Source organism: Lycium barbarum, chromosome 10 (genome assembly GCF_019175385.1).
Source record: "Lycium barbarum isolate Lr01 chromosome 10, ASM1917538v2, whole genome shotgun sequence".
NCBI classification, from domain to species: Eukaryota; Viridiplantae; Streptophyta; class Magnoliopsida; order Solanales; family Solanaceae; genus Lycium; species Lycium barbarum.
In genome coordinates this window covers 116,759,737-116,782,673 of record NC_083346.1, presented here as the reverse complement: position 1 = coordinate 116,782,673, position 22,937 = coordinate 116,759,737, and the positions used below count along the sequence as shown (strand labels likewise).

Below are 22,937 nucleotides of genomic sequence, written 5' to 3'. Positions count from 1 at the left end.
TTTGAAATATATGAGTTTCGAATCCTAATTTTTATAGTTATTTACTTATTTAGTTCTAAGTTAATAATTTATACATAATTAATGAACTTTTAAGATAAATACAGAATTTGAACCAAAGTGCTACCGAATCAGATCAAATCGGTAGCTGACACTCTAACTCCGCCCTACTTCAAACTCATTTTGTGTTTAAACGATTAATTTTAGTTAACCAAACAAGAGATTTTAAAGATAACCCTATCTTGACTAATAATATTGTCTTCATTTTCAACATTATATGGCATCATTTAATAATTTTTAAAACTATCTGAAAATCAATTTTGTACTAATCTTGGTAAACACATATAAGCTCATTAAAGTAGAAATATAAAGTAAAAGAAATGCTTACATGTGAGTAAAAGAATTTTCAGAAATTCTCAAATTTCATAATACAAATATAAATTAAAAGAAATGCTTATATGTAAAAATCTATAATAAGCAACAAATGAAAAAAAAAAAAAAAAAAACAAAGAGCAACAAGATCTAGCGAAGAAATGAATTTTTTAGGTTAATAGATAAGATTAATAGAAGAAAGCAAAAGGGAAAATAAAGTGCAGCGGACAGGGCTGTTCCTCCCTTAATCAGGGGTCTCGGTTTGAGCTTGAGTATGAAAAAATTCTTGGTAGGGAACGGAGCGCTTCCCCCGATTGAGCCCTATGCGACGCAAATCTGGATTAGGCCAGCTCCAATTCAGGTACCGGATACCGGATAAAAAACTGGTAAATAAAACAGAAAGTTTGATAGCTTTTAAAAAGTAAACCATAAGCACAAAAAATAAATTTGACTTTAAAAAATAGAATCAGGACCTAGAAGTAATTAATTGAAAAGTTTTGACATTTTTTAGGAAAGTATTGTGAGGACTACAAAAGCCCTTTTGTAGTCCCTTATATATAATAGTGATATGAATAAAAAAAACTATAGTAAGTTATAAGATTATTTAAATTATAAGTAAAATACAATATATATATATATATATATATATATATATATATATATATATATATATATATATATAACATAAAAGGTTACTCCATCCATCCATTTTTACTTATCATGTATACTAAAAAAAATTGTTCATTTTTACATGTCCAGTTTGGAAAATCAGGAGATAATTTACCACTTTGTTCCTATTTTACCCTTATTATTAATTATTGGGTTTGAAACTAACCTTCAAGAAATCATTGCACAACTTTTAAAGTATGTTTGATTGATTTCAACTATTAGATGACTTATCAATAATTAGGGTGATATAGTAAAATTGTCATTCTATTTATGGCTCTTTAACGGATGTGCCAAGTCAAAACAGGACAAGTAAAAATAGATAGATAAAATATTATTAAACAGAAGTATTGAAAAAATCAACAGTAAAATAGATATTGCATAGGATAAAGAGGAAGAATATCCTTTGTTAAAAATTGAGAGGAAAGTTTAATTTTTAAAGTAAAATCAACAAATGTAAATGATTTTCATCCTTATTTAATACACCATCAGTCTCAATTTATATGATATAGTTTGAAGGAAGACTTTTGAAATTTGTGGTCTAAAATAAGTCATAAATATTTGTGTGGCTGACTTATTCCAAATATAAAAATTTATCATTCATTTTAGGCAGATTAAAAAGAAAAGTATATCATCAGACCAATTTATGCAGCCCACTATTTTATCGTTTTTATGCTGTGATTTGGAGTTATTCCTAACTCCAACCAAACAACCCCTTAACATAAATGTTCCTTCCCATCTCATTGAGCAAACTTGTTTCTCTGTCTTCTCTTTATCTCTATTATATTCTTAAACTTCCTTTATATATTTGCTCATAGATTTTCAAGATCCTTAAAGATTTCTTGATTTGGGTATTAGCCATTAACAATTCTTGATTTTTTTTTTTTGCTTAAAAATCTAATCTTTAAGTCAAGAAAAGAAATATGGGTGTTGGGGTTGGAATATCTGTTCTTATAGGTCTAAAATCAGCAGCTTTATTCATATTATTTGCAACTCTTAAGAATAATGGTTACACATTATTGTCAATACCATGTTTATATGCATCATTAGTATCATTCTTGGTTGCACTTGCTGCTAATCCATCAATTAATCTTCCAATTTTATTAGGAAAAAGTTCAGATGGGACATTTCCAATGTGGTCACTTGTTATGTTTAGTCCATATTTGTATTTTGTTAGAGGTTTTTCAGCATTAAGAAGAATGTTTAGTGGTGAACCACCATATAGTGAGATATTTGAAGGGATATATGTTGGTGGTTGGCCTTGTTCACTTGATAAATTGCCACCTGGTAATCCTGCTATTATTGATTGTACTTGTGAGATGCCTAGGATGTTGGAGTTTACTGGAAATCATGCATTTTTGTGTATACCAACTTGGGATACAAGAGCACCTCAACCAGCTGATATTGAAGTTGCTGTTAAATGGGCTTGTAGAAAAAGAGCTCAGAATATACCTGTTTTTATCCATTGTGCTTATGGTATGATTTTGAACTTTATAACTTTTTTCTTTCAGATAAATGTTTGTAGCCATGAAGTGGGGTCTTGTTTTGATATGTTATTTAGATGTTACTCCCTCTGTTTTAATTTATTTGTCCTAGTTTGACTTGGCACGGAGTTAAGAAAATAAAGAAGACTTTTGAATCTTGCAGTCTTAAATTAAAGATGTGTGTAATGTGCCGAAATGCTCTATGAATCTTGTGGTCTTAAATATGCCATGTATGATGTTGGGTGTAAAGAGTTAGTAAATATAGCAAGTGGCAAGCTCTTTTAAACAGACTAAAAAGGAAAGTAAGACAAACAAATTGAAATGGAGGAAGTAAAGGTTTTTTGCTACTTGCTAGCTTGGCTTTCATTAGTGTGTGGTATAGTGGATAGCTTGCTTAAATACTTTCTTAATGGGTTCTGTTTTTAGTTCACCTATTAGATAATTATGGAAGTTATGGGACTTCTCTACTGATATTTCTTAGAATAAAGCTAGCAGCCAATTTTGCATTTGTCATAAAAGTAACTGCCTTTGGTACTAATCGTACTTTACATGAATCAAGGAACTTCCATGAAGTTGGCATGAATTGGAATGAACAATGGATCCTAATATAATAAATCTGTATGATGAAAATTGATTGAAAAACATGAGTTGTCTCGGCTGGATTGGCCATATCTAAGGGATCATGGTGTGATTTGCAAAGGCTAGCTTGGTTTGGCAATATCAATAACAAATGTAAAGATTGTGTTGATATGCTTTTTTTTTTCCAAGATTAAAACTTAAGGTTGTCACGAAGTGGTCATGTTTTTTAATGTCCTTCAACTCTTAGAAAATATGGTTATTACTAACTTGCTTAAAATTTTGAAATTGCTTCCATATTAAACTGTATCTTGCATCAAAATCTGTCTTTTCTGTTTAAGATTATGCAATTTTTGTTTAGTATTAATCTTATACACTCTTTAATTCTGGTTTTAATTTTTACTTAATATATTGTGATGCGAACCTCTAGAACAACAATTGTTGTTAAAATTTCCCTAGGGGGATAAAATTTTCATTAGCCTATGCAATAATGTCATTGCTTTCAGTTGTGAGGTCATCTACTCTAGAAGTCTAAAAGTATGATGCTTTCCCTAGACAGTTCTGTTCATTTTTCAGTCACTCTATTTCAAGTTTGGGTCCAAATTTCAATACATGCGTCCTTTAAAGACAGATCATCATCTTCTTGATGATATCTGTATGGCGTGTGTAAGAAAGGGCAGTGAGCTATGGAGTTTGTTTTCATCTTTTAATATGCTACTTAACTATTTAAGATCAAATTTATTTCCTCCGGTTCTTTGGTGTTGGTTTTCCTTGTTCCTACCATGGCCCATCTACATGGAATCCCTCGCCTAAATGACATTAGCTCTAAAGCTAGGCTGCTGTTGTGTTTGTGCCATGGACGAATGAATGGCGATACAAACATGAAAGAAGAGACACCATATTGTTGGAAAAGGAAAAGGTGCACGAATAATATTATTAGCATCCTAGAGTATATAAATATGCAATCTTTTAATAAATTAAGCATACGTATTAGGTGTAGGGAAAAAATGCAAATTAAATCTTCAAAAAACCATTAGTTTTTAAAATAAAGTTCATCAAAACCAATAGTAGAAGTGCCTCAAAAGAAGATGATTAAATAAGGATTGAAACATGCATGTTTAACTATATTCCTTCACGGATCAAAGCATCTAAACTTTCTATAGTATGATTCCATGTTTAGTTTGCACAATTAGCTCGAATGTCGTGCGAAAAGAAACCTAATCAAATATCCTCTCAACATGAAGTGAATGAATGGTTCTTTAAACATAATCCTGGTAATATAGTTTTGGTCATGCCATGAAAAAACGATACCATAGAAGATGAATACTTTAGTAAATTTTGTGGTTTCTATAGGGTTTGGTCATAGCACACTAGCACTCTTGACAAAATATATGTTGGGTATTAGTATTACTCAGCTTCAAAATTTAACTAATGAGGTGAAGATTGTTCAAGATTACATACATAAGCGGAGCCAGGATTTTGAGTTTATGGGTTCTGAATTCTAGAAAAGACAGCTTACTAGGTTCTTGATAGATTATTCATACATATTACTGAATTTTTGAACACAAATACAGGGTCTGGGCTAAAGTTATTGGGTTCCAGCTGAACCCGTAGATAGACTTGTAGCTCGGCCCCTGATTATATAAACAATTCATTCCTTCAACAATTATGAGACACTTCAATTCGCCTAGCAATGCCCAAACATTTTGAGTGTGGTCAACATATCATGGGGGCTCAACATTAGATAAATCAAGAATTCAGATGAGTTTGGTTCTGATGCCATGTTAAGAAAATGGACCTTAGGCCTAGCTCAACCACAAAGATTAGTTCATAAAGTGAGGATTGCCCCCCCAGTCCAAGACCATTTAACGGGTGACCAACTCATATTTTCAACTAATGCGGACTATCTAATACGTGCGAAAATAGAAGAAGAACTTCTTTTCTTTTTATAGGTAAAATAGAAGGAAAAACTTCTTACCCTACCTTTATCAACAAAACAAACAAAAAAAAAAAAAAAAAAGAAGAAAAAACTTCTTTTTTTTGTCAGTATGCTAGAAAATTTTGAATGGTATGAAGGTGTTTAGCAGAAATATCTGCAATGGAAGTTATACATAGCGTCTAAAGAGAGGACAAAATGAAGTGGTAAACCTCAGCTGGTGCAACCAATTGCTGAAATTAGACAGGAAATGCTAAGACTATGATTGCTTTTGCTGCACTAAGAAAATGCTGGCTACTTATTAGCAAACAAGTGGTATTGCTGAGGTCCTTAAAGAAAATCCAATTTCTTTTTGAGAAGGTAAGATAATTTATAAATAAATCAGCACGAAGATTGTGTTGAGCCACAGTACACTAAACAAAAGTACCCCAGCTAATCCTGTAAAGACTCTAGCACCTGTAAAACTATTTCAGTCTCATTTACATGTTCCATTCTACACCAAAAGCAAAACAAAAACTATACCATTTGCTAGTTAAAGCAATACCTCTCTTTTGTAGATCGTCATGTGTTAGACAAGCTTCATTAGACATCATCCATGTCAAACACGCAACCTTGATTGGAGCTCTGTACTTCCAAATTTGTTTCCATGGCCAAGGCTTTTCAGGATTGGCCTCCTTTTTAGATCTTTGTAGCAAGAACCTACTGAAAAACTTCATTGCTGCTTGCCAATAGCTGTCTTTCTTATGAAGAATCATGTATTTCGAAAGTAAGATCGAACTGATAAATGCTCTTATACTTTGTGTTGTGTCTGCATTTATGTCGTTATCTTAGGGTGTTTCTGGATATCTTGAGCTGGTTCATTGTGTTTCCTTATGACTGCCAATAGTGTGGGGTTCAAAAATAGATTGGCAGAGAGGACTGCCACGAGCGATACATTCATGGTGGATGCTTGATAACTGTTAAGACGTTGAAGAGAATGCAATGACAAGATTGTCACTAGTTCTCAAGTTCTTTGAAATTTTATCAGCTAGTATTGGGACTTCACATGCCCATAGGCGTCATTGGCTGCATATAAAAAAGAAGTTGAAAATTGATGAGTTCTGTGACGTTTTGTTGCTCATGTTAAGCTAGATTTTGGCTCTGAAAGAACGGTTACTTAGGCTACGATTTGGTCATTAATGAATACCAATCAGCCTTGCAAGCAGGTCAATGTACAGAGCTTTAATAATATAATCTTCGCTGCCAAATAATGTGATGATTAAGGACCTCTATTAAAACAAATCTGCAGGCTTCTGATGTGCTTTTGTTCTAAATGAGCGGTTTACACTGCCTGTAGAAGTCTCCACATTTTGATTGTAAAATTTCCCCAGTATTGAGCAATTTATCCAACGTGCATGCCCCTAGTTAAAGCTAGGAAATCCTTAAGTTTTTCTGGGAAGTCATTATTGTAGGATAAAATATTCTAGAAGGAAATGTGTTATCTTGCATGTAATGAGAAGTTATATATGTAACTGCAATATTTAAACTGTCTTGAAGAGATTAAATTCTTTACTGGTTTCTATGGTGCTTCAGTGGTTCATTGCTGTTAACTGAGAACTTGTCACTGATTTCATTGTATATTCTTGAATTGTTCTTTCTAGGTCATGGAAGGAGTGTTGCAGTCATGTGTGCGCTGTTAGTAGCTCTTGGTCTGGCAGAAGACTGGAAGAATGCTGAGAAGTTGATCAAAGAAAAGCGGCCATATATACGCATGAATGCCCTGCACCGTAAAGCCTTGGAGGAATGGTCGAAGGATCGGCTCTCTTCTCCTAAAAGTGGAGTTAGTTCTGTAATTCTGTCGAGTGCTAATGATCGCTCCTGATCAACTGACTGCAGTTGCAAGGACAAGTGACCTTTTCTCCAACAGTCAACTATAGATGATTGGGTGTTTGTCTAACTTGTGTTTACAAATAATACTTACTGATTGAGATTTTTGGTTCTCTTTATTTAATAGTAGAAGCTTGTTTTCCTGATATACTTTTAGAATGTCTGATATCAGGAATAGCAAGCACTAGCTGCTTGTGTTTTTTTTGTTGTGCAAGGTCTCAAATATTCAAAAATAGCTCAACTATTTTGAAGCCTAAGCATGTAAAGAAACTGATTTTTTTTGTCAAGATTATAACATGTTTTTGTAGTTTGACTCTATTGTAAGTAATCGTTAAAAGCAGCTATTATTCTGTAAACTAGAGATTCGAGTCGCGTAGAGTGTAAATGAGTGTAAATATTATCCACGGTTGATATTCTGGGTTGCAATTGAATAAAAGGACAGCTCGATGCATTAAACTTCTTGCTAGATCGGGAGAAGGGCCGGACTAAATTGAGCCTCTTGTATTTGGTTGAACTTTGCATTTGTGCAAGTGGCTGTTAATAATGACTTAACTTTATCAGTGACCCCAAGATATTATTAAACAACAACAACAATATATCCAGTGTAAAGGTGGAGGTAGAGAGGCTATTTCTGAAAGTCCCTGGCTCAATGAGATATTATTCAGCACTGGTTATTAATTTCATCCAAATAAAATTACTGCAAATAAACAGATGGTAAGTATTTGCAGCTTTGCCTCGTGCAGTATTGAAAAGGGCAAATGGTGTAAAGTCACGTGCTGACCACACTTATATTACGTGAGCTTTTTTGTTCTTTGCTTTGCTTCTTTGCCACTTCAACAGTTGAGTGAATGAGTTTTCTTTCTCATTTTGTTTGTTTATTAGAATTCAGACTATATAAACATACAGATAAGTATCTAGTCTAGAACTAGAAAGAAGAGTAGCCAAACAGGAAATATAGCTTCTCGAATCATCATTTTCACAGGTTCATATCTTCTCTAATTTCATAAGCTCTCCTTATATATAAATTGTTGCTTTATATATGTACTCAATAATTATATTTTTTGAGTTTTGTCTATGGTATCAACCATATTACTTAATTTTCTCTTGCTACTTTTATTATTTCTGTGTGGAAAGCCTGCTTTTATTATGCATAAAGATCTATTTTTTCTCTAAATTCGAAAACACAGCACGGAAGGTAAGATATTTCCCTTTCACAAATTGAAGAATCAATACCTGTTCTTTATATGCACTGGAAGTATGTTATTAGGTAGAAACTAATAACATTCTAAATACCGAGCTCAACACTGCTTATAAAGGGATGATAATAGTAGGAATGAAAATTGAAAGGCAGTTTCTCAGTTTCTGTTTTTTGTTGGTTTGCAAGAAATTTCGTGTTACGGAAAACTAACTACGATCACAAACAAGATATTTTATTAATGAATCTGTGTGAGTGCAATGCTATGTATTTCCTTGATTCTTCTCTCCAAAGTTCTTCGTGATTCGCGGACTAGAGCGTGTTTCTTGAACATGGATTATGTGGACCTCCTTGTGATGTATTGAACTATTGATCACTCCTTCCTTGTTGAAGAGGTATGTTCTCAGAGAGTTGTAACACCCCCCCCCCCCCCCCCCCCAAATGAACTCTCTTACGTGATCTTGATTGGCTCATGTCACTCATCAAGCCTATCACTAATTCTATGTGATAAGGTTGTATTTGATATGTCATTTTGGACACTTAAAGGTCTTTGATTTATCATTGTTTTGACCGGGAATTGTCACCCCCTTTCAACACGTGGCATCATGAACATGCCATGTCACTTAACACGTGGCATGAGTTTGGGCCTCACGATGAAATGGATTTTGAACTTTGAAAATAATAAATGGACTTATGTGTAATTAGACTTGGAACATGATCAAATCATTCTATGTTCATAATGCTAAGAGATTAATTTAGTTTAAATGATCAAATTATTCTATGTTTCCCAGGTGTAACATGTCAACTATTGCCGTTCCCTCATCTTGCCTGCTCAAAGGTGCACCAACAATTAAATCCTCTGCATTTACCAAGCCTCGGTGTGAATTAAGTTCTGTAAAGTGTATTTCCAGAGCATTTGGCTTGAAGTCCTCCTCCAATTTCAAAGCCACAGCAATGGCAATATACAAGGTGAAATTGATAGGGCCTGATGGTAATGAGAACGAGATCGAAGTACCCGATGATCAATACATTCTTGATACTGCAGAAGATGCAGGAATGGAATTGCCATATTCATGCAGGGCTGGTACTTGTGGAACATGTGCAGGGAAATTGAATTCCGGATCAGTAGACCAATCCGAAGGTTCGTTCCTCGATGAGAGCCTCATCGAGAAAGGCTACGTCTTGACTTGCATTTCGTACCCGAGGGCGGATTGTGTTATTCATACTCACAAGCAAGAAGAACTCATGAATTGAGAAACGTTTGGTGTGTAAAAGGTTCCCCGTGAAGGAAGGGTGTGCAATAGGTATTTAGGTACATGCTCAGGGGTAAACAATGCATTAAGCATTTAAGTTTTATACCATATTAATGCATAAAGCAGAGAATAAATTTACAATTGAAGTCTCATACCATAATCAAGCCATATAAGAATGACTAGCCATGCATGTTTTTTAGAAGCTATATAAAGATAGATCCATGTTTTGAATTATCGAGGAAATTACAGTACTATAAGAACCAAGATTGTTATAAAAATTACCCAGTACATAGCTTAAGTACCAGAAGTAGTACTATATATTGGATCCAACACTTACTATATGTTCTTAATTATGTTGCTCGAATACTTCAAAAATGTCGATAGGTGTGTGTTGGATCCTTCAAAAGTTGTGAATTTCTTGGGATCCGTCACAGGGCCAAGGGTGGCAGCGAGAGACACATTCAGGATTTGAAGTTTATAGATTCCTATGACGGTCTAAAGTTAATATATGAAGATAACTGTTTCACAATCAAATATTTATATATAATTAGTGGATTTCTTGATACATATCTATATTTGGGCAAAAACTATTAGGTTCACATAAACTTATAAAACTATTAGGTTCACGTAAATTTATAAGTTACAAGTTAGATTTGCCTCTGGTGGCAGCATTCTCGGAGAGTCCGAGCAACATATGCCTTTAATAGTAACTGAAGGCTTAAATTCAAGGTCTGGCAAATCCTGCTTTGATCTTCTCAATGGTGCCAACATCAGTCTCAAATGCCTTGGCAAGTGTTATACCATCAATGTCGGTGCCAAAAATTGACAATGGCAGTGAAACAGAGCCAGCACTGTCGCTACCAAATGCAGAGATGCAGCGACGAAATTAGGATTTTTGTTAAGAAGTTCAGAATATGAAAGAAGTAAACACATGAACAAATTAAGAGGAATCAACATCTATATATATGCATAAAAAATATTAACCTTGTATAATCAATGTAATTCTTTGTCGAAGGGATTCGAATGAACCCCTTGCCCTTACTTGGTTCCGTCCCTTCTAAGATGGCCACAATTTATACATTGCATACTTATTTTAAACCTTTAATTTTGTTTACAAAAATAAACACATAATCTTTTAAATTATACAATGCATATGAATTTCAAATACATCAAATCAAACGTCTAACAAGAAATATCATAAATTACAAATTATGCATTATTAATGCTTACTTTACCATCCACGTAAGTTGCCTCTAAACTAGGAGCCTGTTTGGATGGACTTATAGCTTATGACGCCATAAATTAGGAATTTATCACTTAATTTTATTCTCTTGACTGTGCTTAGTTTTTTTATTTTATTTTGTCAAAATACTACAAAAGTGCTTAAAAGCTAATTTAATTAACTTAAAAGCACCTAAAATAAGCCAATCCAATTATCCAAACAGGCTCTAAATTCGTTACCTCTTCCGTCGTAATTTACGTGATAACATTTGATTGACGTGGAATTTAAAAATGAACGAAAGACTTTTGAACTTATAGTTTAAAATAAACAATGAATATTATGTAACCATAAATCATCTCGTTAATAATAAAATAAAAAAGTTAAATTAAATTATTATTTAATATCCCTCTGTCACAATTTATGTGATGCAGTATGACTGGGCACGGAGTTTAAGAAATAAAGAAAGACTTTTGAATCTAGTGGTCTAAAATAAGCCAAATATATTTGTATGGTTATAAATTATCTCGCTAAGCGTAAAAGGTAAAATTTAAAGTTAAATTGTTGTCAAATAAGGAAATCTGTCATTTTTTTTAATTGACTAAAAAGAAAAGTGTGTCATATAAATTGGGACTGAGGGAGTAACTATTTATATCACCATAAATTATCTTACTAATAATATAATAAACAAAAAAAATAAAAATAAAATGAATTATCCCGAAGGGTGACCGAGTTGGTTGAATAGGAGATCCCAAGTGGAAGGTCACAAGTTCGAAATCCTTACCTTTCAGTGTGGTTTGCGAGTTATTGCACTGGAATGAAATTTACTCATGGTGCAGATAGCGACCGTGGGTTTATAGTTTAAAAAAATGGAAGATTAGAATTAAATTATTAAAAATAAAAAATATAATTTTATTTGAGACAAACAAAAACTAGGGGTGTTCACGGTTTGGTTTAAAACCGATCCAATCCGAAAACCAAAACCAAACCTATTAAATAAACCAATATTTACTTGGGTTAGGTTTGGTTTGGCTTTGAATTTTTAAAAACCGATAATATTTGGTTTGGTTTTGGTTTTACTAAAAGCAAACTGAAGAAAAAATCGAACCGAACCGATAAATTTATACATAATTTTTATAATTATATATTACAATATATCAATTTTTATAAATGCTTTTAAATAATTTATATACTTTTTAAGCAAAAATTTATTTATCTGTAATAAGCTAATGAACTTTATACCTTAAGCCGATTTTAGAAAAGAAATCCATGAATTCAAACTCATTTACTCAAAGAAACAACTATTTGAGATTTACCTATGTTTATTTTTTGTATTTCTTATAAATTTTATTCACTTAATTAAAATCATAAATCCTAAAACATTTTCTCTATAATGCAAGAAATTACACAATAAAAGAGTAATAACGGATTATAAGTTGGAAAATGATAGAAAATTCTCTCCTAATTGTAGAAAAACAAAACATGAAAGATAGAAATACTGTTAATTTTATTCAAAATCAAAAAACTAACTACAATCAAATCGATGAATATGTATTATTTAGTTTGATTTTAATAATTCTAAAAACCGACTAGATTAATTTAGTTTTGATTTTAACCCAAAACCGAGCCATGAACATGCATGTGGTCAAAAAACAAAGGCACTATTTCACTTTGACTAGAAAAGATGAAGCTTTTTAATTCCAGCCCTGTCAGTTGTCACTTCTAGTGGAGTTAGTTGATGATGATGGATACTGTCTTATCCCTCTCTTCCACCACACCCAACTTCACCATTAGTAACAACAAATCCCTTCAAACCCCTCCTCAAAAAACTCCTAAATTTACCAAGAAACCCCTCACACATCTACTTAATTCCACCACACCACCACCTAGCCTCAATAGCAAGCTATGGTTATCCAGCAAACTATCCCCACCCCCACCACCGCTATTATCAAACAATGGGACACATGTGGAAAATTTAGACATTTTAGATGATGAGGAAATGCAAAAAAGAATTGAAAATGGTGAAAAAGGTAAAATCTTTATAGGGAATTTGCAGGAAAAAGTTGAATATAAGGAAAAAGGTAAAATCTTTGTAGGGAATTTGCCAGTATGGATTAAAGAAAAGGAGGTTGTTGAGTTCTTTAGACAAGTTGGGCCTATAAAGAATGTGATTTTAATAAAGAATATGGGGTTTGGGTTTGTGATATTTGAAGGTCCAATTGCTGACAAGTCAGCTAACAAGGCATTGGAGTTTGATGGTATTGAATTTCATGGAAGAGTTTTGAATGTGAAGTTGGATGATGGGAGGAGATTGAAAGAAAAAACAGATGAGGAGAAGTATAAGTACACGTGGCACGAGGCGAGGGAGGGGTCCGGGAGGGAGTTCAAGAAGGTTCTAGAAGCACAGCCGGAGGATTGGCAGGCCGTTGTTCGGGCATTTGAACGAATCAAGAAGGTGTTATGCTTACTGGAATACTTCCTTTTACTCTATTAAGGTGTTTGCAGTGTTCAAGAACAATTACTACTAAGGATAAAATGGGAAAAAAATAATAAATTTTGTCTTGAACTTCTAAAATGACAATTATTTGAGACAACTATTTTTAGAAATCACGATAGATAATGTGAGACGGAGGGAGTACTTAAAATGTATGATTGGAAGTGTTAGATAGGTAAGTTAGATAACTATAACAAGCAAAAGCATGATAAGGAATAGGATAAAATAAGTTTGCTCATTATGTGTTACTGGCTTAGTTAATGGGGTAATACTTTTGGTGCTAAATGCTGTGTGCAAATATTTATCAGTTATTTGCTTTGCTGATGAGAAAGTAATATGGCTAGTACTTACTAAAGTTACTATGATTGAAAGTGTTAGATACATAATTTAGTATAGTTATTACAAGGAAAAGCATGATAAGGTTTTAGAATAATAAATTGAATTGGTTCATTATGTGTTATTGGCCTTGTTAATATGGTAGTAATACTTTTGGTGCTAAATGGCGTGTGTGCAAATATTTATGATTTATTTGCTTTGGTAATGAGGAAGTGATATGTCTAGTACTTATCAGCTATCAATATTTCCTTTTCCTGAGATACCTCTTGCTCTTGATTCTTTGTGGCTTTAGAGCAAGAGAGATCTTAGCAAAATGTAACTTGAATTCCGATATGTTTAAATTATTTCCTATTCCAATAATTCTTACTTATTATTTACTTCTCCATACTTAATTAGTTGCCCCCTTCTCCATTGACCCAAGATGCTGCATATTCCTAGAAACGGAAATCTTCGTTCATGGTGTAATCCCTAGTTTTATAAGATTATGTGCCATTTATCTAAGGATAAGATAATGTGCTAGCCAATTTAGTTATTTCCTTGGTTTAATTGTAACAATTGGTACTTCTGATGATTTAAAGTCCTAACGTCTATTTTTTTAACTGTTGACTGCTTAATTATTACTACTAGTCTACTACCTCTAGATATGACTTTCTGGTAATGAAAATTTTCACATTTATTTATGGTATACATTATGTTCATTTTAGTCTAATGTAAAGTTGCTAATGTACCAAAATACTAGATTATACTTAACTTTGACAGGTGACTAGCTAAATTGTACTTGAATGGTTAAAGTTCGATAGGCTTTTTAGAAACTCTTGATCATATTCTTTCAGGTAAAATAATTCCTTCTATTTGTAGCCATCCAGGAAAGAATTTGGCTTAATGGTGAACTACTATGCAAGGAGGGGTGACATGCATCGTGCACGTGAAACCTTTGAGAAGATGCGTGCTCGAGGAATAGAGCCAACCTCTCATGTATATACCAAGTTAGTTCGCCTGTTTAACTGTTTCTTCAGTTCTATCTACCCTTCATTAGACAATTCTTCCAAGTAAATCACCCCATGACCAAATGCTTATGGATGTATATGATTCAAAGCCAATCTCGGCGACATATTTGCTCATTATCAGTTTGGCATTTCTTCTTTTTTGAGTGTCGCATGAACCTGTTTTTCCTTCTCTTCTTGTTCAACCCCCCAAACACATGCACACACGAAATAAAGAAACAAAAAGAAGACAAAGAATTTATCTTTGAACATTCATGGGAACATGTCATTAATTTAAATACTCAATTGATATGCTTATTTTCTCAGTAATATATAACATTGCTACTTCTGAAAGTTAGCACCATGTTATATGCTACTTCCGAAAATGAATACTATGTTATCTGTATTGCTTCAACGAAAGTGTTACGCATGTGCAGCCTGATTCATGCTTATGCAGTGGGTAGAGACGTGGAAAAAGCACTATCTTGTGTGAGGAAGATGAAAGATGATGGAATTGAATTGAGTCTTGTGACTTACAGCATTCTTATTGGAGGATTTGCCAAAGTGGGCGATATAGAGTGAGCAATTTAACCTCTTTTAACTGTTGTTGTTCATTTGTCATTGTGTTGTTTTTTACATTTACTTTGGGTTTGTTAAGTTTGATTAGTTTGAAAACATTGACCTTCCCTTTTTTCACCTTTATTTAGTAAATGACCTCGGAGATGTTTGATGAAACTGACAATGATTTTATAGTGTATATATAACATATAATGTGTGAGTATATAATGACTATTTTAAGTATTAAAATATTTAAGTGTGCATAAATTAAGTTATCATTCTTATGAACTTGTGAGAGTAGAAAGTTAAACGTACCTCTCATTAAAAAAATAACATATTGTGATTATTAATAGTTTGAATGTATTGAGCACATTTTTTCTTATAACATCAGATGCAAGTCATAATTCTCCAGTATACAGGCAAATATTTTTCTTAACCTCAATAATTTAAACATGTCTCATTTTCATATGCAAAGTTGTAGGCATAGAAACCTCTATCTACTATCATCTGATATTCATCATTTTAGATTTTAGTTGTTTGCACCTAATATTTGTTATAGCATTTCAATGAACAACAGATCTATGAAGTGATTTTACTTTCCCGTAACAAACATATCTAAGGGCTAAGTATAATAACTTAACGGACAACTGGTACTGAATTGGGTTTTCAGTTCAAAAACTGGTACTGAACTTGGCAATCAATCCCATTTAGGCTTTAACCTTTGCTCAGTGCCTTACACTGTGGGAATATCAGTACTATTCTATTTCAGTTGTTTCTTTTCTTTATAGTGTAGCCCCTATGGCATCTAAACAACTCAGTCCTTAGGCATGCTAGAAAATAAGAAAACTGATTTTCCATATATGGTAAATGTGTATATGATAATGTCTTTATTGCATAGAAGAACTTTTGGCTTTAAGTTTTGTCTTCACTAAAGCTCTTCTCTTGAGTAATCAAGTTTACTAAGTTCTCTTGACTATTCTTTTTATCAGGAGTTCTCTCAACCTTTATTTGGGATATCTAATGATAACTTTTCCTTATCCTAAGTTCTCTTGACTATTCTTTTTATCAGGAGTTCTCTCAACCTTTATTTGGGATATCTAATGATAACTTTTCCTTATCTGTCATTTCTCTTTCTGTTTCTTGAAGAGCTGCCGAGCAATGGTTTAAGGAGGCCAAAGAGAGGGATCTGACATTAAATGCAATCATATATGGGAACATCATCTATGCTAACTGGTGTGTTTTCTTTGAATTTGAGCCTTTTTGTTTTTCTCTTTTGAGTTAGAGTTCGTTATGGTCTTATTTATGCAATTTTAGCATGTAAACCATTGCTGTTATTGCCCATATGCTAATTTCTGCAGCAGTATTCTTTCTCTGCGGCCTTCTCATATTAAATGCTTTTTCTTAAAGATATTATTACGAGTTAATGTTGTCTGTTGGATTAATTATCAAATGCCAGCCAAACATTCAACATGGATCGAGCCGAAGAATTGGTCAGGGAGATGGAAGAGGAGGGTATTGATGCTCCAATTGATATCTATCATACCATGATGGATGGTTATACTATGATAGGAAATGAGGAAAAATGTCTCGTCGTATTTGATAGACTTCAGGTAAAATTTTGTGCGGAAGTTTATAAATTGGTAAAACCTGAACGTGTCTCTAGGTGTTTAATATGGTTTTCTTCCTCCGGCTTTTTCTTTCTATTTTGGTCAGATTCTGAAGTTTCTTTATTGAGAAAAGGAAATGAGAAATTTTCAGAATGAAAACTGAAAATTATATTGAAGCATTTTCTTTACCCTGCTGAGAGCTCTACTCTTCCTTGGTTAATACTTTAATCGAAGTTGGTTTTAGGTCAATATGCATTAGCTGTCTTAGTTTATTTATTTTGGGTATCTCACTGCTGTATTCATTTATAACATAATTTTGGCTAGTAATATAACTTATAGATAGAAGGATGAAGTAGTGTTCGTAGAGAGGAAAAATGGTTGGCAATTTCCCCGACAGGTACCTGAGATATTTTGCTATGAAGTGTTAAACAACGTCAAATCTATTCGTAAGTGAAGAAAACTCTTCATACCAAGAAGGAGAAAGTAGAAGACCTGAACAGTTCAAAATAGAACAGCCTTTCTGAACAGTGCTTAAAAGATGAATGGACAGCTTTATGTGCATTGAATCTTAATATTCATTCATGACTGATCTAAAGCGATACTATAATTATTATTGCAGGAGTGTAGATTTACACCTTCAGTTGTCAGCTACGGATGTTTGATGAACCTCTATATCAAGGTCGGTTACTCAGGATTGCTATTAGATTATTAAGCACTTTCCTTCCGTTTAATTTGTTAAATTGCTTCTTACTTGTAAAAAGAAAACTTGTTCAATTTGCTTCTTTTAATCTTCTTTTTTTCCTGGAAGGCTGGAACTCTTGGTCTGATATATGTAGCACAGACCATGTAGATAAAGGCAATTAGCACTAAAAATTAATTGAGTTTAAACGACTTGTGCTCTCAGTTTAACTTGTCAGATTCTGCCTACAGAATATGAAAGATTCAACAGTATGAAAGGCTTTACTTGTGCTAAACAAATAAAATATAGCTACTATGTAACCACCAAGTACCCTTAATTTAGGGGTCACCGACTAGTGTATATCAAGTCAAACTACTAAGTTGGATAGCTTGGTCATTTTAGCTGTTTGCTTCTTTTCCATTTCAAATCAGTCAATCAATCTTCAATCAGCTAGGCTTAATTCCAAACTAGTTAGGGTCTGCAATATGAAGTCTTTAGCCCGTTTGAGCATATAATTCTAGATACTAATCACAATTTGATATTGTTTATGAGTTCCATATTACAACTTCTTTAGTTCATTTGAATTTTGTAATATTGATGTTAAACCATTGCAGATTGGTAAGGTATCCAAAGCTATTGAGATCAGTGAAATGATGAAATTGGCTGGCATAAAGCATAACATGAAGACATATTCCATGTTGATGAATGGATTCATAAATTTGAAAGATTGGGCTAGTGCTTTTGCAATTTTTGAGGATGTAATAAGAGATGGTTTGAAGCCCGATGTGGTGCTTTATAATAACATTATCAGAGCATTTTGTGGCATGGGTAACGTGAATCGCGCCCTACGCATTGTTGAGGAAATGAAAAAGGAGAGGCATAGGCCAAACTCAAGGACATTTATGCCAATCATTCATGCTTTTGCAAAAGCTGGAGAAGTAAGAAGAGCACTTGACGTTTTTGATATGATGAAGAGGAGTGGATGCATCCCAAGTGTTCACACTTTCAATGCTTTAGTTCTTGGCCTTGTTGAGAAGCGTCAGGTAAACTACCAAATATTTTCTTTAGGCAGACTTAAAAGGATAAAAAGAAAGAAAAGAATAAGAGAGGAAACACCCTTTTTCCACCTGAGGATATTGTTTTATAGCTTGGGAAAATGTAGCAAACCAGTGCTATACTATACTTAGAATTAAGTGTGAAATAGATGTCTATGTGATCCGTATATATATATATTGTAATTTTCAATAGTGGCTAAAAGACCAATTCTGAACCACCAAGCACAAAAACCAATACAAAATCGATGAGCCCGCATGTAAATGCAGTCTCTTTGACAACTTAAGTTGCTGACTCCACATAATAAAGGCTAATGCCCTCAACTGCCACACCCATCCCCTGCCAGTGCCCAAAGAAAGGGAAAAAAGAAATTTCTCTGACTTCCATCAAATAGAATTCGTTTTACAGCTTGCAACCGCATAGTATAGAAAGGTATATGGATGTTGTGGATCAGCAATATTTCTTGGTAATTCCATACCGTTCTTGAGACTCGAGATTGACCAAATATGCCAATATTAGTGTTCCCTGTATATTTTAGGGCTTCTTTGAATCTGCTAGATGGCCTTCAATGTTGAATTTTAGTGTAGATGGAGTTTATAAAACCACCATTTCCTTTCATATCCCTTATTGTCTTTTTCTTTCTTGTGAGAGGAGGAAGGGTTGGGACAGGAACTCCCTTCATCATAATATCTATTTGCATAATCTAGTTTAATGAGTCAATACTCCTTTACTTATGGCTTATATGGCATCTGCAATTTCTATTCTGGAAAATTGGCATGCCTATGCAACTGCTTTCTCTGGATCCTTGTTTGTTCACTTTATCTTTAACTTGATACAGATGGAGGAGGCTGTACAAATTTTAGACGACATGTTGCTTGCAGGCATTAGTGCAAATGAGTACACATATACAACCATTATGCATGGTTATGCATCTGTTGGTGATATTGGAAAAGCTTGTGAATATTTTTCAAAAGTTAAAAATGAGGGTTTGGAGCTTGACATATATACATATGAGGCATTACTCAAGGCATGCTGTAAATCAGGCAGGATGCAAAGTGCTTTGGCGGTGATAAAAGAAATGAGTGCCAAAAGCATCCCCAGGAATACCTTTGTTTATAACATATTAATTGACGGGTATGGCTAGTTTTACTGTGGATGTGCACTTGTGTATTACTCCCTCTGTTTCAATTTGTTTGTCTTACTTTCCTTTTTAGTCTGTTTAAAAAAGAATGACTTTTTCCTAATTCGGCAACTATTTAATTCAATATCCCACATGGTATGTTTAAGAATACAAGATTAAAAGGCATTTTGGTACATTATACATATCTGTAATTTAAGACCACAAGATTCAAAAGTCTTCTTTAATTTCTTAAACTCCGTGCCAAGTCAATCTAAGACGAACAAATTGAAATGGAGGGAGTATACTGCTTTGTTAGGATTGTAGCTTACAATATATGCTTCGATAGACCTTGGATCAACAATTAATGGAATAAAACAAAAGGAAAAAATGTCTATTAGCATATCGGTTTAAACTTCCACTTCCCTTACTCTATGGAGGTTCTTTTGCTTGTGTTTGCCTTTCTTGTTACTAGACTATGATTCTCCTACTATCTTTCTTGTTGATACAGATGGGCTCGACGAGGTGATGTCTGGGAGGCTTCTGACCTGATGCAACAGATGAGACAAGAAGGAGTTCTACCTGACATCCATACATATACGTCGTTCATAAATGCTTGTTGTAAAGCTGGAGACATGCAAGTATGTACTTGATGATCTATCTGCAACTTTCCCTGCATTTATATTGTTAATCGTTGTTTTCTTAAGGCCTGCAAATGGATATGTTATTATCAATTCTTACTTTATATACTGATGAGTAATTCTTATTACGCATTTAAAGACGAGTAACCATTATGCAGTGAAACAACTACCACTACGGCTCAGTCCCAAGTTATTTGAGATATATTTCATCCACATTGCATTGAGTTATGTTCCTAATAATACATGGTATGCAAGGTTTATTTGCGTCAGATGCTATCAGGAATCTGATTTTAGTTGCTTTTCGTCATCCTAAGTGATCTTTAATGGTGGTTTTTCTTGGCAAACAAAATTATGTTCCATTCTTCCGAATAACCAAAAATTCTGATCAATGTTTTCATGTGGTTTTCAGAGAGCAATGCAAACAATCGAAGAGATGGAAACTGTTGGGATCAAACCTAATATAAAAACATATACCACTCTTATACATGGTTGGGCACGGGCTTCTCTTCCAGAGAAGGGTTTGAAATGCTTTGAACAGATGAAGCAATCTGGTCTGAAACCAGACAAAGCTGTATATCACTGTTTAATGACATCATTGTTGTCAAGGGCATCAGTTTCCGAAGATCACATTATAATGGGAATCCAAAACGTTTGTGAAGAAATGGTGGAGTCTGGATTAACTGTTGATATGGAAACTGCAATTCATTGGTCCAAGTGTTTGAGAAAAATTGAGAGAACCGGTGGTGATATAACCGAATCCCTTCAAAAGACCTTCCCGCCTGATTGGAGTTCTCACCGAACTCTTAATGCAGCTTCGATTGACAATTGTGACGATGAACATAGTTCTTACTACGAGATCGAGAGATGCTAATGATTGTCCAAATTTCTATAGGAGGTGTGTGTCTCCAAGAGTTCTTAGGTGTATATGAAATTTTGACGCTAGTTTGACTTGATCAAGATTGTGCAGTTTATTCTATATTCATGAATTGTAATTGTCTCTTTTTAGGTTGAGACTTGAAGCAGCTAAAGTGATCTTTTCTTGGATGTACAAATATGTTTTAAATTTGTAGCTTGTAATCAAATGCATATTTTTTCAATTTTCATATTTTTTTGCACTCAGATTTGATGTATAACTATCAGGATGACATTTAACATCAAAATTTATCATTCAGCTGATTCTGAGGAAATATGAAGTACTTTTTTTAACTCTATTAAAAAAGATGAGCATAACAGAACAATTTATTGAAGTAACAACATACTGTATAAATCATTGTTAATATTCCAGTCTCCAAATTAGCAGCCTGCTCAAAACCAGTTCCTAACATAAACAGAAGGTATTCTGCAACCATATGCTACCTATCTTTTATAATCAGAGGTTTCGAGTTTGAACCTTGGGTATGGGGTCGCCTTTAGTGGGAAGCATTTTATCCCTAATCGAATGTGGGACTTTTCGGCTCGAAACTAGATTTAGTCGGGCCTCAATGTGGGTATGAGACACCAGGTGGGTATGCGACACCAGGTGGGGGAAAAAAAAAAAAAAAAAACAAGACAACCATAGATCACATTTCTCTTTGTTATATACTCACAAACTAACAAGTTAGATTAACTCATAATATAAAACCAGAAACTTGTTCCACATTTGAATTAAAGTTAAAACAAACTCTAACAAAAGAAACAAGTAGTGATTGATAAAGCAGAAACTTGTTCCACATTTAAAGAAAAGTCTAAAAACAAACTTTAACAGCAGAAAGAAGTCACAAATATCGCACAAGACTAGAACCTCATTACCATGCAATACCCCAGAAAAGTTATACTAAATTGCATGAGAGGGCCGAGCTAGCATGAAAAGTACGGGTTTAGCAAAATCCAGTAACTTTAGTCTAAACTCTATAAAATATGTATATAGGAGTAATAAACTTTAAATTTTGAATCTGCGCAACTATTTTAAAGGAAAAAGAAAATTCCGTTGCCGGGACTTGAACCCGGGTCTCTCGGGTGAGAGCCGAGTATCCTAACCAACTAGACTACAACGGAATTGATACTAGTTATTCGTTCTTTAAAGTATACATAATATAGTTTCAATTTCAGCTACGTCTGCTTCATTCCAATCCCAAGGAGCAGAACAAAACAAACAAATAAGTTGAATAAGAAAATCAGATATTTCATGACAGCCATATGGATATAGATACTCATAAGCAGTGGTGGAGGCAGAATTTTTACCTAGGGGTTCAACATCTACTATATATGCATAATAAAAAGTTTTTGATTTTTCGATGAAGGGGATTCACTCTCTAGCTCCGTCCCTGCATGTAAGAAATGTTATGTTACATACTGTGGTATTTAGACTGTCAGGCCGGGGAGGTTTATGGAAATGTAGTTATTTTTATTAGATCATGTATATTATCGTATTAATTTCAAGTCGTCTCAAAGTTTTTTATTGTAATATATTGACTGTAAATTCAGTTATTATTACCATATTAACTTCAAGTCGTCATAGGAATTTGTAAACTTTAAATTCTGAATCTGTCACTGTAGATTGTCATCTCAAAGTTGTCATCAACACACAAGTATAAAATGAATAGTAAAATAGTGTTTTAGTTGTTGAATTTAAAACTAACTATAATGATCTTTTTAAGAATAGAAATATAACCCCGAGTTCATAACAGAACAAACTTTGTCACTCACCATTGAGAAAGTAAATTAAATTAAAATGCTCATTTGGAGATATAATTTGGACTTAACTTTCCAAAGCCACTTAATGCACGTTTTCCATTCGTGTTATTTACATCCCAATGTCACTCTAATCTGTTGTTTAATATTTTGACACACGTATTAAGAAACTCATTTGATAACATTAATCATTGGATACAATTCATTAAGATTACCCTTTTTTACTTCCTCAAAT

General features: G+C 33.6%; 3 protein-coding genes and 1 non-coding gene across 5 annotated transcripts; 3 read left to right on the top strand and 1 right to left on the bottom strand.

Annotated features, from left to right (window-relative positions):
- The first annotated feature begins 1,732 nt into the window (after positions 1–1,732).
- Positions 1,733–7,107, top strand: LOC132613596 (uncharacterized). The gene is made up of 2 exons (XM_060327684.1): positions 1,733–2,511; positions 6,672–7,107. The coding sequence occupies exons 1-2, from the start codon at positions 1,959–1,961 to the stop codon at positions 6,890–6,892; spliced, it is 774 nt and encodes a 257-aa protein (XP_060183667.1). The 5' UTR covers positions 1,733–1,958; the 3' UTR covers positions 6,893–7,107.
- Positions 7,108–7,730: 623 nt separating this feature from the next.
- LOC132613597 (ferredoxin, root R-B1-like) lies at positions 7,731–9,579 on the top strand. Of its 2 annotated transcripts, none has more exons than XM_060327685.1 (2): positions 7,731–7,879; positions 8,884–9,579. In XM_060327685.1, exon 2 carries the CDS (start codon positions 8,891–8,893, stop codon positions 9,344–9,346), a length of 456 nt encoding a protein of 151 aa, XP_060183668.1. In that variant the 5' UTR covers positions 7,731–7,879; positions 8,884–8,890; the 3' UTR covers positions 9,347–9,579. The 2 variants fall into 2 exon arrangements, with proteins under 2 accessions (XP_060183668.1, XP_060183669.1); XM_060327686.1 differs by lacking the exon at positions 7,731–7,879 and adding an exon at positions 7,944–8,092.
- Positions 9,580–12,249: 2,670 nt separating this feature from the next.
- Positions 12,250–21,135, top strand: LOC132613972 (pentatricopeptide repeat-containing protein At5g04810, chloroplastic-like). Its single transcript, XM_060328294.1, has 10 exons — positions 12,250–13,019; positions 14,253–14,380; positions 14,815–14,955; positions 16,082–16,168; positions 16,392–16,545; positions 17,162–17,221; positions 17,836–18,264; positions 19,113–19,408; positions 19,903–20,032; positions 20,442–21,135. Exons 1-10 carry the CDS (start codon positions 12,303–12,305, stop codon positions 20,901–20,903), a joined length of 2,604 nt encoding a protein of 867 aa, XP_060184277.1. The 5' UTR covers positions 12,250–12,302; the 3' UTR covers positions 20,904–21,135.
- An 858-nt stretch (positions 21,136–21,993) lies between these two features.
- TRNAE-CUC (transfer RNA glutamic acid (anticodon CUC)) lies at positions 21,994–22,066 on the bottom strand. The gene has a single exon. It is a non-coding gene; the product is annotated as a tRNA-Glu (tRNA).
- Positions 22,067–22,937: the final 871 nt, after the last annotated feature.